Source organism: Marmota flaviventris, chromosome 14 (assembly GCF_047511675.1).
Source record: "Marmota flaviventris isolate mMarFla1 chromosome 14, mMarFla1.hap1, whole genome shotgun sequence".
Taxonomy (NCBI): Eukaryota; Metazoa; Chordata; class Mammalia; order Rodentia; family Sciuridae; genus Marmota; species Marmota flaviventris.
Window position 1 is genome coordinate 17,835,272 of NC_092511.1, and position 16,282 is coordinate 17,851,553.

The 16,282-nt window shown below is 35.9% G+C and overlaps 1 protein-coding gene across 8 annotated transcripts in view; it reads right to left on the reverse strand.

Annotated features, from left to right (window-relative positions):
* Atad2b (ATPase family AAA domain containing 2B) overlaps positions 1-16,282 on the reverse strand; it is a 141,157-nt gene that overhangs the window by 94,315 nt on the left and 30,560 nt on the right. For 5 of the 8 annotated variants that reach the window (XM_071601369.1, XM_071601373.1, XM_071601368.1 and 2 more), the window contains exons 6-10: positions 16,049-16,157; positions 15,156-15,197; positions 13,847-13,963; positions 3,342-3,417; positions 62-160 (exon numbers count right to left, since the gene is read on the reverse strand). In XM_071601369.1, coding sequence (XP_071457470.1) covers positions 62-160; positions 3,342-3,417; positions 13,847-13,963; positions 15,156-15,197; positions 16,049-16,157 — 443 coding nt within the window. The remainder of the gene's footprint in view (positions 1-61; positions 161-3,341; positions 3,418-13,846; positions 13,964-15,155; positions 15,198-16,048; positions 16,158-16,282) is intronic. The other 3 variants (XM_071601371.1, XM_027937784.3, XM_027937783.2) reach the window with 1 other exon arrangement.

The window sequence follows — 16,282 nt, forward strand, 5'->3', positions numbered from 1 at the left end:
GTTTTGTTTTAAATATATTCCTTTTTTCTACCATGGAAAAAATACTAAAATATTTACTGACCTATTTCTTGCTCTCGCCATGCTCTTTGATTTCCTTCTTTCAAAGCGCTCTTCATCAGAAGAAGTTGTGTCACTACTATGGATGGCATGCTTCTTTCTCCTATCCAAAGAGAGCAAGATGTTTTAAAACATTATAGTATAACAAACAGCTTTTAAGAATATACTGGAAGGGCTGGGGTTGTGGCTCAGCGGTAGAGCGCTCTCCTCGCACATGCGAGACTCTGGGTTCGATCCTCAGCACCTCATAAAAATAAATGAATAAAATAAAGGTACTGTGTCCAACTACAACTAAAAACTAAATATTAAAAAAAAAAAAAAAAAAGAATACATTGGAAGCACATATCATCAACAATTAGTTCAGGAGAAAATTCATTCGTTCTCCCAGCAAAGATCTTTGCCCTCCTACAGTTAACATTTAACAAGGTATAAAGGTGGTAAATGCTACAGAGAAAAAGAATAAAGCAAACCAAATAGGAAGCCTACAATTTTCCAAATAAGGAAGTAAATAAGGTAGTCAAATAACAAATTTTAATTTGTATTTAAATTTAGTCAATATCTGTCATTGTTATAAATAACATTAGAATCTAAAGAGAAAGCTTCTATTTTTCTTTTTTCACTCTGCCTTTCCCAAATAATTATAAACAGTTCAGACATTCAAAAAACTAAAGAAAATTATACATTTAATTCCAGAATGATAAAGGATTTCACCTCCCACTTAAAATACTTCTATCCTCCCAGGCCCAGTGGCACACCCTTTATCCCAGCAACTCAGGAGGCTGAAGCAGAAGAATCTTGAGTTCAAAGCCATCCTCAGCAACTTAGCGAGGCCCTAAGTAACTTAGTGAGATCCTGTCTCAAAATAAGAAAATAAAGGGCTAGGGATACAGCTCACAAGGCCCTGGTTTCAATGCCCAGCACAAAAAAAAAAGAAGAAGAAGAAGAAGAAAGAGGAAGGAAGGAAGGAAGGGAGGGAGGGAGGGAGGGAGGGAGGGAGGGAGGGACACACGGAGGGAGGGAAGAAAGAAAGGAAGAAAGAAAGAGGGCTGGGGATGTGGTTCAGTGGTTGAGCAACCTTGGCACCCCCCCCCCAAAAAAGATACTTCTATCCTTTCTAAATTTCTTATAAAATATATAAAACATTTTTAATTTAAAAAGAAATACTTTATAATAAGTGCTATGGACTAATTAGATAATTTATCAGGCTAACATCACCTCGTTAAGGAGAAATAATACTTACTGAATGTAAAATTATTATATAAGCCATGACATCCCTAAAATACCTAGAAAATACTATAATTATTTTTTATTTATTCTTTTTAGATATAAATGACAGTAGAGTGTATTGTGACATACATACATGGAGTATAATTTCCCACTCTTGTACAGGATGTAGAGTTAGATTTATACTGGTCATGTATTCATATATAACATAGGAAAGTTATGTCCGATTCATTCTGTCTTTCCTATTTCCCCCTCCCTTCCTTTCATTCCCCTTTGTCTAATCCCATGAACTTCTATTCTTCCTTCTCCCACCCCTAGATTATTGTGTGTCAGCATCCACCTTTCAGAGAGAACATCTGGCATTTGGTTTTGGGGATTTGCTTACTTCACTTAGTATGATAGCCTCCCGTTCCACCCATTTACCAACAAATGTCATAATTTTATTCTTCTTTATGGCTGAGTAATATTCCACTGTGTATATATACCACATAGAAAATACCATAATTAAATCATTACCACACTGTGCCCCTTCAACATGTGCAAACTGAGTTTGTCATATCTTAATTAATTTTTCTACCACTTTTTTTCAAACTATATAATTACTATATAATTTTATACCAACTACTACTCTGTAAAAAACCTCAGTCACCCTAAATTCCCTTTCCCCCACCACTTATAATTTCCAGTGATTCTTATCCATGCCTACAAATATCCCTTCCATGTTTTCCCCATTTTACTTACAATCCACTTACCACTCCCACAGTCCTGTAGCCCCCGTAGTTCTGTTTCACTAAAAACATCCTCTTACCTTAGATCTTGTTATAGTAAGAAATGCTCTTAAAATTAAAATGTAATGACCTATTCTTTGAACATGAGTTTCTAACATACCAACTCTTTCAACTTTCTCAAGGCCTGCTGTCCCTAGGCACCCATTTACTCACAATCTATCATTTTTTTTCTTGGATAAGTTTTTGTACTGTCCAGCCTCAACTTAAGACCTATTATTTCACTGTTATTCTTCCAACCTGACTGAATCTGGCCCCTTTTTCTTCCATTATAAGTGTAAATTCCAACCCTGTACCAATTCATGTATTGAAAAGAACTCCAATCAGAAAAGCTGAATCACTGCACACCACTCCAGTGCCCACTATTGTCAACAGTAACCCAGATTCTCCAAACTTCCTTAAGATCCTTAAGGAAGATCTCTACCACAAATCTTCTCAGTGCATTTTGCGTCAGTTTTTAATGTTTCCTAACTCTTCACAAAACCTGCTACCAACAATAATCTACTCATTTTTGGCAATTTTGATATTTATCCTCTCTTCTCCTTCTTTTTTTTTTTTTTTTTTTTTTATTTTTAGTTGTTGATAGACCTTTATTTATTTATACGTGGTACTGAGAATCGAACCCAGTGCCTCACACATGCCAGGCAAGTGCGCTCCCACTGAGACCCAGCCCAGCCCCCTCTTCTACTTCTTTTTCTCCATCAGGAAATTCTCCAAAGTATCTGTGTGCCTGTGTGCCTGTGTGTGTGTGTGTGTGTGCACATGTGCATATGTTGGGCCTATTATGTAGAGAAATGTAGTAATGTGTCAATAACAGCACATAAGGAGGTTGGTGGAGGCAAAGTTGTACAGATTTTAAGAAATGACTCCAGAGGATAACTCAAATAAGAAAAACAACCAGAAACTTAAGTTAAGGGACTGGGGCTATAGCTCAGTGGTAGAGCACCTGCCTAACACATGCGAGGCACTGGGTTCGATCCTCAGCACCACATAAAAATAAATAAGTAAAAGAAAGGTATCGTGTCCACCTACAACTAAAAAATTTCTTTTTAAAAAAGATAAGTTAGGGCTGGGGTTTTAGTCTAGGGGTAGAGCACTTGCCTGGCATGTGTAAGGCACTGGGTTCAATACTCAGCATTACATATAAATAAATAAAAATAAAAAGGTCTGTTAACAACTAAAAAACATTTAAAAAAATAAGTTAAAGCGGGCATTAGCATCTCATTCTCTCACTGAAAGGTACAAATATTTCCCATTTTCAAAAACAAAAGTTACCTGATATGGCTTCTTCTTGCTGGAGATCTGTGAATATCAAACAGTGTGTTTTCCCTCTTCTTCTGATGAGCTGGCACTAAAAGAAAAACATAGGATAAGATAGAAATAACTAATAATAAATGTAATAAGTTAATGTATTCAAAGAACATAAATTACTTCTATTAACATTCTGAAGAGGACCTAGTTATGAGTTTTCAACTTCAAAATCTGGAGGCATACAAAAATAAATGCTTTGTGTTAATACCATGAAATTGCAAATAAACATTCTAAATAGACTTTAGTTTAAATAATTGTGATTGCCAAGTGCAGTGACCACACATCTGGGGCAGGAGGATTACAAGTTCAAGGTCAATCTCAGCAACTCAGCAAGGCTCTAAGCAATTTAGTGAGATCCTGTCTCAAAATAAAAAAATAAAAAGGGCTGGGTATGTGGCTCAGTGGTAGAGGACCCTTGGGTTCAATCCCCAGCACCAAATAAATCAGTAATTGTCACTGGATTATACAAAGATTTCTAAGATACAACACCAAAAAATTAATCCATTAAAAAATTTTAGGGGGGCTGGGGTTATGGCTCAGGGGTAGAGCGCTCACCTTGCACGTGCAAGGCCCTGGGTTCGAGCGTCAGCACCACATATAAATAAATAAAATAAAGTTATTGTGTCCAACTACAACTACAAAGAAACAAATAAATGTGTGTGTGTGTGTGTGTGTGAAGGAAGGAGCAAAATAGAGCTATTTCCATTTCCAACAGAAACATCAATTTGAACTATTCACACATAAACACATCTTCATAAGAGATTAGGAAACCAGGTTAGAGATCACAGTACCTAGTTAGTAAGAAAATGTATACTAGAAAGGTACAAAGGAAGGTTTTATATCACCCATATCACATCTCCCTCAACCCCGGGCAGCACAGCATGAAGAGAGATGCCATCCACTTGGAGGAAGGACAGCAAAGTGAACCTAGGATTTTGTTTTTGTCCCCAATACCAGGCATGCCACAGTGAAGTTCACGCTAGTTCATATGAACTTAGCCTATGCACCTACCTCAAAACCAGATGGGAATTTATAGCCACTGTGAAACAGACTCAAGATCTAGCACATGACATTGTCAGTGAATTATGGCAGCCTGACTCTCTAAGTAATCCACAGTGAAAAGAAGGTCTCAGTGGCTGTGGCTTTCAACATGGTCCATTGCTGTGAGAACCTCAGCAGCCATGGGCTTTGTGTGCACTGCCCCAGCCTACATGCTTGGTATTCCAGGCCAACACTGAGCTACAGTCTGCAGCTTAAGATACCTGCTGGCACTGCAACAACTGCAGCAGCCATGGGAATAGGAAACACCCCACATTGCCAACCCAGAATCTTTGGACAAGTTTACAGTTAAAAGATGGTGCCATGAATAGCCAGTCTGTTGTGATTTCCAAAAGTACCTATTTCAATATACACACATCAATGTACAACCACAAGGATCAAGAAAAATTAGAGAAACATGACACCAGCAAATGGACAAAATAAAGTGCCAGAGCCTGACTCTAAAGATAAAAGAGATGCGTAAACTGCCTGACAAAACATCAAAAGAGTGGTTTTAAGGGAACTAATCAAACCAAGAAAATTAAAAAATAATAATAATTCAATAAAGAGAACAGCAAGGGCTGGGGTTTTGGCTCAGTGGTAGAGCACTCGCCTAGCACTGCGAGATCCTGGGTTCGATCCTCAGCACCACATAAAATTGAATAAGTGAAATAAAGGTATTGTGTCCAACTATAACAAAAAAAAATTTTTAAATAAAAATTAAGAGAACAGTAAGTGACCAGAAAAAGAAATTGAACAGATTAAATTAATTTTTTAAAAGTCACACATTGGGGCTGGGGTTGTAGCTCAGTGGACGAGTACTTCCCTAGCATGCGTGAGGCACTGGGTTCGATTCTCAACACCATATACAAATAAATAAAATAAAGATCCAACAAAAACTAAAAAATGTTGTTTTTACAAATCATTGAAAAAAAAAGTCACACATTCTAGAGCTGGAAAATGCAATGAACAAATGAAAAAATGCAGACTGGGAATATAGCTCAGTTGGTAGAGTGCTTGCCTTGCACACATAAGGCCCTGGGTTCAATCCCCAGTACCACCAAAAAAAAAAAAGGAATAGCATCAAAACAGAACTCATCACGTTGAAAAAAATCTGTGAATTTGAAGATAGGTTATTTGAAAATATACACTAAGAGGAGAAAAAAGAAAAGTAATGAAAAGAATAAAAAATGCTTACAAGACTCATTGGACAGCACTGAAAGAGCAAATGTACAAAGTCATTGACATTCAAGAGAGAGTAAGGTAAGTAAGAAAAAGATAAAGGAGCAGAAAGCATATTTTTAAAAATAATAGCAGAAAACTTTCCAAATATGGAGAAAGATATAAATATCCAGGTATGGGGGGGGTCAAATATTTTCTTCAGATTCAATGCAAAGAAAACTACCCCGAGATATATTATAATCAAACTGTCAAAGATCAAAGAAAAGGGAAGACTCCGAAGGCAGCAAGAAAAAAAAGAAGCAAATAACATATAATAGACTTTCTGGTACACTGAGCAACAGATTCTCAGCAGAAATTTTACAGACCAAGAGAGTGGGATTCAATGTGCTGAAGAGAAAAACTGCCAGCCAAGAATATTGTACCAAGCAACATTCTCAAACAAACACATAACAGGTAAGCACTATACTATTGACCTATACATATCCCCAGGCCCTGAATTCTATATAAAAATACAAGTTTATAAGTTTTGTTTTGTTTTTTAATCATGGTGCCAGGGATCAAAACCACATTCTTAAGAGGTACTCTAGACAAGGACTCTAGCATTGAACTATGTAAATACTGAAACCTATAAAACTGTCAATATATAATGATTTAATTATGTCTCACTTATTTTGGTATACTGCATTTTTATCATAAACTTATTTTTATAAATATTTTTCCTTAGCTATAAGTTGTTTTTAAATGTATTTTAGTCAGAAAATTCCATCATTTTCAACAATATGGATGAATTGGAAGATACTATCCTGAGTAAAATAAGCCAAGCACAGAGAAACAAGGACCATGGGATCTTGCTTATATGTAGAATTTAAAAAAGAAGTCATGGAATATGACTACCAGAAAATACGGCTACCAGAAAAGTTGTGAGTGAGGTAGGTAGACAAGGGACAAAACTACGTTGGATAACAGGAATAGGTTCTCCTGTTTGTTGGATGACAAAGAGATTATAATTAATGTATTGTGAATTTCAAAATAGCTAAAGGAACATTTGGGTGCTCTCACCACAAGGAAGTTATGGATGCTTGAGGTTATGAATATAATTACCCTCATTTGAATAAACTACAATATATTTACATATGTAGAAACAATACATTGCATCTCATAAATATATGCAAGTATTTGTAAAATTCAAAAAAACTGTTGTTTTCTTTAAAGCAAGAAATCAAAACATACTACTACAGTTTGCTTCTTTTTTTATTTATATATAATAGTGGAATGCATTACAATTCTTATTACACACATAGAGCACAATTTTTCATATCTCTGGTTGTATACATAGTATATTCACATCAATTCATGTCTTCATACCTGTATTTTGGATAATAATGATCATCACATTCCACCATCACATGCCCCCTCCCTTCCTCTCCCACCCCTCTGCCCCATCTAGAGTTAGTCTGTTCCTCCCATTCTCCCGCTCCCTATCCCACTATGAATCAGCTTCCTTATATCAAAGAAAACATTCGGCATTTGTTTTTTTGGGATTCAATAAATACATAAAATTTATCTGTCAATTTAAAAAATAATAATAAAATGATTTTTTTAAAAAAACACTCTTTTTAGTAAGTTGAAATGAAGAATAGGAGAAAATCATTGCCACCTGCACCTCAGAGATTAATCTCCAGGATATACAAAGAACTCAAAAAACTTACCACCAAAAAAAAACAAATAACCCAATCAATTAATGGGCAAAGGAACTGAACAGGCCCTTCACAGAAGAATAAATACAAATACATGAAAAAATGTTCAACATCTCTAGTAATTAGAGAAACGCAAATTAAAACTACACCGAATGGCAATTATCAAGAATACAAACAACAATAAATGTTGGCAAGGATATGGGGGAAAGGTTCACTCATACATTGCTACTGGGACTGCAAATTGGTGCAACCACCCTGGAAAGCAGTATAGAAATTCCTCAAAAACTTGGAATGGAACCACCATTTGACCGTGTTATGTCACTCTTCAATATATACCCAAAGGACTTAAAAATCAGCATACTGCAGTGATACCACATCAATGTTTATAGCAGCTGAATTCACAATTCACAACAGCTAAGCTATGGAACCAACCTACGTGCCCCTCAACAAATGAATGGATGAAGAAAATATGTGTGTGTGTGTATTTGTGTGTATACATGTATATATGTATATATGTATATACACACACACGGAATATTTTTCAGCCATAAAGAAGAATGAAATTATGGCATTTACCAGTAAATGGATGGAACTAGAAACTATCATGCTAAATGAAATATGCCAAACCCAAAAAACCAAAGGTCAAATGTACTCTCTTATATGCAAATGTTGGCTCACAATAAGGAGGGGGTGGGGGCTGGGGATGTGGCTCAAGCGGTAGCATGCTCACGTGGCATGCGCGCGGCACGGGTTCGATCCTCAGCACCATGTACAAACAAAGATGTTGTGTCTGCCAATAACTGAAAAATAAAATGTTAAAGTTCTCTCTCTCTCTCTCTGCCTCTCTCTCTTTTTTTAAAAAACAAAAAAAGGGGGCTGGGGATGTGGCTCAAGCGGTAGCATGCTCGCCTGGCATGCGTGCGGCCCAGGTTCGATCCTCAGCACCACATACAAACAAAGATATGTCCGCAGAAAACTAAAAAATAAATATCTAAAAAAAAAAACAAGGAGGGGGTGGAATGGGAAGAATAGACCTTCTGGATTAGACAAAGGGGAATGAAGGGGGGATGGAAATAGGAAAGACAGTAGAATGAATCGAACATAACTTTCGTATGTTCATACATGAATACACAACTAGTGTAACTCCACATCATGTACAACCACAAGAACAGGAAATTATACTCCATGTATGTATAATATGTCAAAATGTACTCTACTGTCATGTATACCTAAAAAGAACAAAATAAAAAAAGTTAAAGTTCATCAAAATTAGAAATTTTGGGATGGGGTTGCAGCTCAGTGGTAGAGCGCTTGCCTAGCACATGTGAGGCATTGGGTTCGATTCTCAGCACTACATATAAATAAATAAACAAATAAATAAAGGTCCATCAATAACTAATACAAATATTTTTTTTTAAAAATTAGAGATTTCTATTCTTCAAAGATCATTATTTAGAGACTAGCCAAGTCAAAGGCTGGGAAAAAAATTTGCAAATCATCTGTTAAAAACATAATACCCAGAATATTCAAGTATTATGGTTTAGCTAAGAGGAATCCCCCAAAGCTCCTGTGTTAATGAAGGAATATTCAAAGGTGCAATGATTAGATTATGAGAGCTGTAATCTATTCAGTGAATTAATCCAGTTGATGGAGTGATAATTTGAAAGGATTTTTGTGCAAGGTGCTATCTGTAGTCAGGTGAGGTATGACTACAGAAGATAGGTCACTGCAAGAGTGCCCTAAAAATCACCATCTTCCCTGAGCCACCCCCCACCCCAGCTTCCTAGCTACCAATGAGCAGAGCAGCATGCTCTTCCTCCATGATGTTCTGCCTCACCTCAGATCCACAACAATGGAGCATCTCTGGAACCATGAGCCAAAATAAACTTTTCCTCATTTAAGCTGTGTTTTGTTTTGTTTTGGGTACCAGGGATTCAACTGAGGGGTACTTTATCACTGAGCGACAGCCCCAGTCCTTTTTATGTTTTATTTCTGAGACAAGGTCTTAGGTGCTGGGGCTGGCTTTGAACTTGTGATCCTTCTGCCTCAGCCTCCAAGTCACTGGGATTAAGAGTTGCTGAAATTATAAACCTGTGCCACCACGTCCAGTTTCTAAATTGTTCTTGTCAGGTATTTCGGACACAATTAGAAATCTCAAAAATTAATAATAAAAAACAACCCAACTGAAAAAATGTCCAAGAGATTTAAACATATATTTTATCAAAGATATACCATTGTCTGGCTGGGGATATATCTCAGTTGGTAGAGTGCTTGCCTCAAATGCACAAGGCCCTAGGTTCGATCTCTAGCACCACCAAAGAAAGAAAAAAAAAAGGTATACCATTGTCAAATAAGCACATAAAAATATGTTCAACATCATTAGGGAAATGCAAACTAAAATTACAATCCCTATTACATTAATTAAATAGACTGACCATACCAAATGCTGGCACACATATAGAGCATATACTATTTTTTTTTTGGGGGGGGGGGGGTCAATGAGAGGCTTTTAATAAGGATTTTAGAATTAAAAGCTCCAGATTCAGCATATCTCAATGTTCAGAAATCCTGACTAAAAGAAGCGAAACCAACACTAACCCCCTTAGCATGAACACACCTTTCTTCTTAGTAAATTTTACTTTAAATAGTGGAAAAAAAAACAAAAACCCCAACAGGTTAAAACAACTCCATGCAGACAGAACCTTCACAAAGGTCAACTGAAGTAATCCAGAGCTAAAACTGAATTGTGAAGATTTCAATGAAGTCACCAGTCATGTAACACAAATAAAGTCAATTAATTACACACTCGGGCAAGCCCTCCAAGCTACGTGCCCAAGAAGCATTAACCTTTGTTTTGTGCCATCCTGATGACTTGCACATAGTTTAACAATTTTAAGAGTGTGTTTTCGGGGCTGGGGATGTGGCTCAAGCGGTAGCGCGCTCGCCTGGCATGCGTGCGGCCCGGGTTCGATCCTCAGCACCACGTACAAACAAAGATGTGTCCGCCGAAAAACTAAAACTAAAAATAAATAAATTCTCTCTCTCTCTCTCTCTCTCTCTCCCCCCCTCCCTCTCTCTCTCTCCCTCTCCTCTCTCTTTAAAAAAAAAAAAAAAGAGTGTGTTTTCCACGGTGTGGTAATGCTTTGGTACTATTCATATAAGATCTCATCTATCCCACCTACTCACCTCTTCTCCAAGAGGAGATTTGATTCTGCTTGAGAAGTTTCACATAAATTAAAATCTTTAACAAATAGAGCATATACTATTAATGAAAAACGGCACAAACACCTTGGAAAATAGTTTAGCTATTTCTTAGAAAGTTAAACTTAAAAAGCTGGGTGCAGTAGCTTGTTAGGTTAAAGCAGAAAGAATCACAAGTTCAAAGCCAGCCTGGGCAACTTTAGTGAAATCCTGTCTCAAAAATAAAAACTGGGACTGGGGATGTAGCTCAAGCGGTAGCGTGCTTGCCTGGCATGCGTGCGGCCCGGGTTCAATCCTCAGCACCACATACAAACAAAAGATATTGCGTCCGCCGAAAACTAAAAAATAAATATTAAAAAATTCTCTCTCTCTCTCTCTCTCTCTTTAAAAAAAAAAAATATATATATATATATAAAAAAATAAAATAAAAAGTGAAAAAAAGGGCTGGGATGTTGCTCAGTGGTACAGCACCCTAAGTTCAATTCCCAGTAGCACTAAAATAATATAAATAAGCACAAGTGTGCATGCGAATGCACGCATGCACACGCACACACACACACACACACACACACACAAACCACACTAATCACAAAATCCACTCATTATCTCCTCAGTATTAGAAAAATGAAAACAAATTTCTACAATGTTCATAACAACTTTATTTGTAACAGCCCAAAACTAGAAACAATCCTAATGTCCATCAACAAATGAATGGAACACGGCATGGCATCCCATACCTGTAATCCCAAAAACTCATGAAGCTGAGGCAGGACACGTTTGTGGCCAGCCTACAAAACTTAGGGAAACCTTGTCCCAAAATAAAAAATACAAAGATCTGGAGATGCAGTTCAGTAACAGAGCTTCCCTGGGTCCAATGGACCCAAAGAATGGATAAAATAATGCATTAAGAAGTCTGGGGGATATAACTCAGTATAACTTGTAGAGTATTTGCCTAGCATGTGCCAGATCATGGGTTCAACCTCACATTCTGCACACACACACACACACAAAAAAAAAAAAAAAAAAACTGATAAGGACTGAGGATGTATCTCAGTGGTAAAGTGCTTTCCTAGCATATGAGGAGCTCTGGATTCCATCCCCAGCAGCACACACACACACACACACAAATACACACACACACACACAGTGCTATCCATACACTAAAATATCTACTCAGCAATGAAAAGAAACTCACTATTGTTACATGCAACAACACATGTCTTACAATAATTATGCTGAATTGAAAAAGTAAGGCAAAAATGGAATATACTACATGATTCCATTTATATAAAATGAGAGAAAATATAAACTGATTTAAGGGAACAGAAAATAGATCAGAGGGCTGGGGATGTGGTTCAAGTGGTAGCGTGCTCGCCTGGCATGCGTGCGGCCCGGGTTCGATCCTCAGCACCACATACAAACAAAGATGTTGTGTCTGCCAATAACTAAAAAATAAAATATTAAAAAAAAAGAAAAAGAAAACAGATCAGATACGCAGCTGCCTAGAGACTGGCAGAGGGGAAAGCAAAATAAAAAATGGTGAGTAGGGCTGGAAATGTAGGTCAGTGATACAGAGCTTAGCTAGCACCTGTGAGGTCCTGGTTCGATTCCCAGCACCACAAAAGTTTTGTTTGTTTTGTTTTGTTTATTTAAAGGGAGTGGTAAGGATATATTACACAGGAATAAGGAAATTCAGGGGGGTGATGAACATGGCCATTACCTTGATTATGGTGACAGTTCCACAGGAATATACATATTACAAAACTTGACTAATTATATTCTATAAATATGTGAAATGAACTATATATTTTTTCATTTATACTGAAGTATAAAGCTTTCTTTAAAAAAAATAATAATCTAGAACAATGATTCCCAACTGTCTGTCATAACATACCTCTCTTATTAGTCACAAGGCTGAGACAGTGGAATAGAGGGATGTCTGCATACTTGGGCACATTCTAGTGAGATGCCTCTGATATACCCCTTCCAGAGCACCAATCACTGTTCTAGATTTTTTTTTTTTTTTTTTTGTACTAGGAATTGAAACCAGGGCCACTTTCCCACTGAGCTAGATCCCCAGCCCTTTTTTTATTTTTTGAGACAGGATCTCACTAAGTTGCTGAGGCTCACCTCATACTTGCAATCCTCCAGTTTCAGCCTCCTGAATCACTGGGATTACAGGCATGCACCACTGTACCCAGCTAGACCATAAAAGTTTGAGTAAAAAAATCTAGATCTTGGAAACATTATACTAAGTGCAAGAAGACAAAAAGTCACATATAGGCAAATCTACACAGACAGAAAGAATATAAGTGGTTGTCAAGGGGGTGAGGGAAAGGAGGAAGTGTAACTTAGCTACATCTCAGTTAAAAAAAAAAAAACAAGGAGGGCTGGGGTTGTGGCTCAGTGGTAGACCGCTTGCCTACCATGCATGAGGCACTAGATTTGAATCTCAGCACCACATATAAATGAATAAATAAAAAAGAAAGGTCCATCAACAACTAAAAAAAAAATTTTTTTAAATAAAAATAATTAGAGGATGGATAATTATGGAATTTCCCAAGAACTGGAATAAGGGCAACAAAATAGTACCTGCAAAACTGATTACATATTATTAGATTCAACAGTATTAAGACAAACTTTCAACTATTCTCCAAAAAACAAGACAACCTACTATTGCAAAACTGCAGCTGTATACCACTTTTGTGACCATGGATAAGTTATTACGTCTTTTAGGACATGGAGATGCTTACCCTAAATAACTATTATGAATAAAAGTCTTCAATAAACTATAAATAATACAAAAGCATGGGCAGAATTTGTTATTAAATATTACACTTCTATAAATAAAATGTACTTGCTGTAAGTAATTCGATGTTGCTACCATGTACTTTAATGTTCTCTCAGTTGCATGTGTACATGGAAATATAAATAGGAAAAGATATGTAAAACATATAAGAGATTCCATTCTGAAAATTTTATTTATTTATTTATTTGGAGACAGGTCTTGTTGCATTGCCCAAGCTAGTGTTGAAGAGGCTCAAGTGATCCAACTAACTCAGCTGCCTAAGTTAACTGGGACTACAGGAACATACCATTGCACCTAGTAAAATACTGTATTTTTAAAAAGCAGTGGCTCAAGTGGTAGCGCGCTCGCCTGGCATGCGTGCGGCCCGGGTTCGATCCTCAGCACCACATACAAACAAAGATTTTGTTTCCGCCAAATACTAAAAAAATTAATGAATAATTCTCTCTCTCTCTCTCTCTCATTCTCTCTTTAAAAAAAAAACGCAGTGGAGCAGTATAAACTATGTAACTATAAAAGGAAAGAGGTTATTTAGAGTCACCTACCTATTGGAGGTGCCTGGTATCGATCCACTGTTTTTCTTTGTCTTAAATTATATGGTCTATCATTTTCTTCTCCTTCTGCCTCTTCAACTTCTATATCTCCATCCTCCTCTTGAGATTCTAGTTTTCCCCACACAAAAAGGAATAAAAAAGGCACTATTTTAATCCTTAAGAATTGGTCCCACTCTAAAAGTGAATATTTACATTTTATCCATTTCTGCACAGGTTACATTCAAAGTGTCAACATTTTATTATATAGCATAAATCAATATAATTAAAAATCAACCTGGGTAAATGTAAAAAAAAAAAAAAAAGCTGCTTTTCCTACCAATGATCAATACAGATTTCTGCAAAAATTAAACCAAGGTGATCATATTTGACCTCTTAATTTACATAGGAACTTTTAAACACAAAAAAACAATAGAACATGACTTAAAATTTTTCCAAACTACAGCAAAGCTCAGTCAAAGCACAATTTAAAACCAAATACGATTTGGACTCAAATACCTCTTGGTAATCAAAAAAAAAAAATTGGCTTATAAGGTAATCACTGGTATTATAGCCAGAACAAATTTTTTTGGCAGTATAATAATTTGATAGGTCTGTTGACAACAGTTAAGCATGGGTTAGTCACACTTTGGTAGGAAAATGCTGACAGGAACTGGAAGGAAGTATAAAACAGACTTATAGGGTACTGATGATAGTTTAGTTCTTGACATGAGTGGTAACTCACAATAATTCATCTATCCGTACAGTTAAATGAATTATAAAGTACAATAAATTCTAAAAGCCTATTTTTTAAAAAAAATGGTTTGGTTATAGTTATGATGTAGCATCTATTTATAGTTTAAAAAGCATAAAGAAAATTTATAGGCATATCATCCCCAAATGCAATATACTTTATGATTAACTTTGTTACCACAAGAATTGTTAATACAACACAATCAAATTAAGGCATAGAAAAATTTTTAAACTTGCCAATAATGCTGAGTGAAGTAGAACAGTAAAACTCCAAAGGACTTTACATTTTACTCATGTCTCTTAAAGTTTATTTCAAGTTTTGAATAATTTTTACTGTTAGGTTGTAGAGAAAATCAGCAAATCAATATTACTTATCTAAGTAATACTATAAAATATTTGTGCCCAAATAAGTTTTCTAAGCCTTCAAAAAATTACTTACTGAAAAAAAAAACTTGCATATAACACATTATTCAATATGAGCAAAAATTCTATATATGGCATATTTACTTTGGAAACTCTACAAATGTATTCAGTTAATGAAAAGGCAAAATCGCATTTAAATCTGTCTCACCTATACTGTTTTTCTCCAAAGGAAGCAATATAGAGGTTCTAGCTGTAACAACAATAATATTTGCTCAATAAGGTACCTTCATTAGAAATATCAACTCTTCAAAAGCAGCTAATGTATTAAACACAGAATTTGAGAAATAAATGTATTCTTCTTCATCTAAGCTACACATACAGTGAAACTAGGAAGATTCCCTTGTAAAGTACTATTAATCTATATCAATAGTACATCAAGTCTCCTGAAATTCATTTCTACAAAAATCAATATCTGGGGAATTAAACCCTATAGTACACTGCTCAACAATTATAATCCATGGAGTCAATGTGCTTTCTTCATGTACCCAGTTTTAGGCCTAAAATATTCAGTGTGGGTTCTTCATTCAAAACTCAGAAAGGCCTCAGTAAAGAACAATACAGACTACTTCACTAAACAATACAGACTACTTCACTAGTATTAGCAGTTCCACTTTCTCTAAATTTCACCTTTTACTCCTCAGTCTATAACTAACTGAAATCCAAATAACAAAATTTGGAGGCTCTGGAGAGCAAATTAACATTGCAGTTAGAAGGTGTCTAAATACTAAAGAGGCCTCACCTAACAAGCTAATTAACTTATGGCAAATACCACTTCCAATACTAGATCCCACAAGCACTAACCAAGAATTACTAATATATTACATAAATATTTATAATGTAGTTAAAAGCATTTTCCCAAATGAAGGAAATGAAAACCCAGAATACCAACTGAGTTTAAATTACTTCAAATTATAGAATACAGACCTCAAAAGTCAAAAATCACCTCCCTAGCAATATTTTACAACTATAATTTGTACATAATATTTTTCTTCCCTCCCACCTAAACTTTCTAGTATTTACTTCATAAGGTGCTTTACAAACCTTCTTCTTCACCCTCAGTAGAAACTTCATGATGATTCTGAATCCCATAACTATTTCTTCTTAGTGATTTTCTTCGCCTTTTCACTCTTGAATACATATCCATGTTTTCCTTTTAAAGAGAGAAATCATCAGATATTAACACGGCATTTATTCTTTGCTATAAATAATATCAACCCAATGAAATATGCCAGCTTGATAAAAATTTACTGAGCACCTATTTATAAGGCACAGATT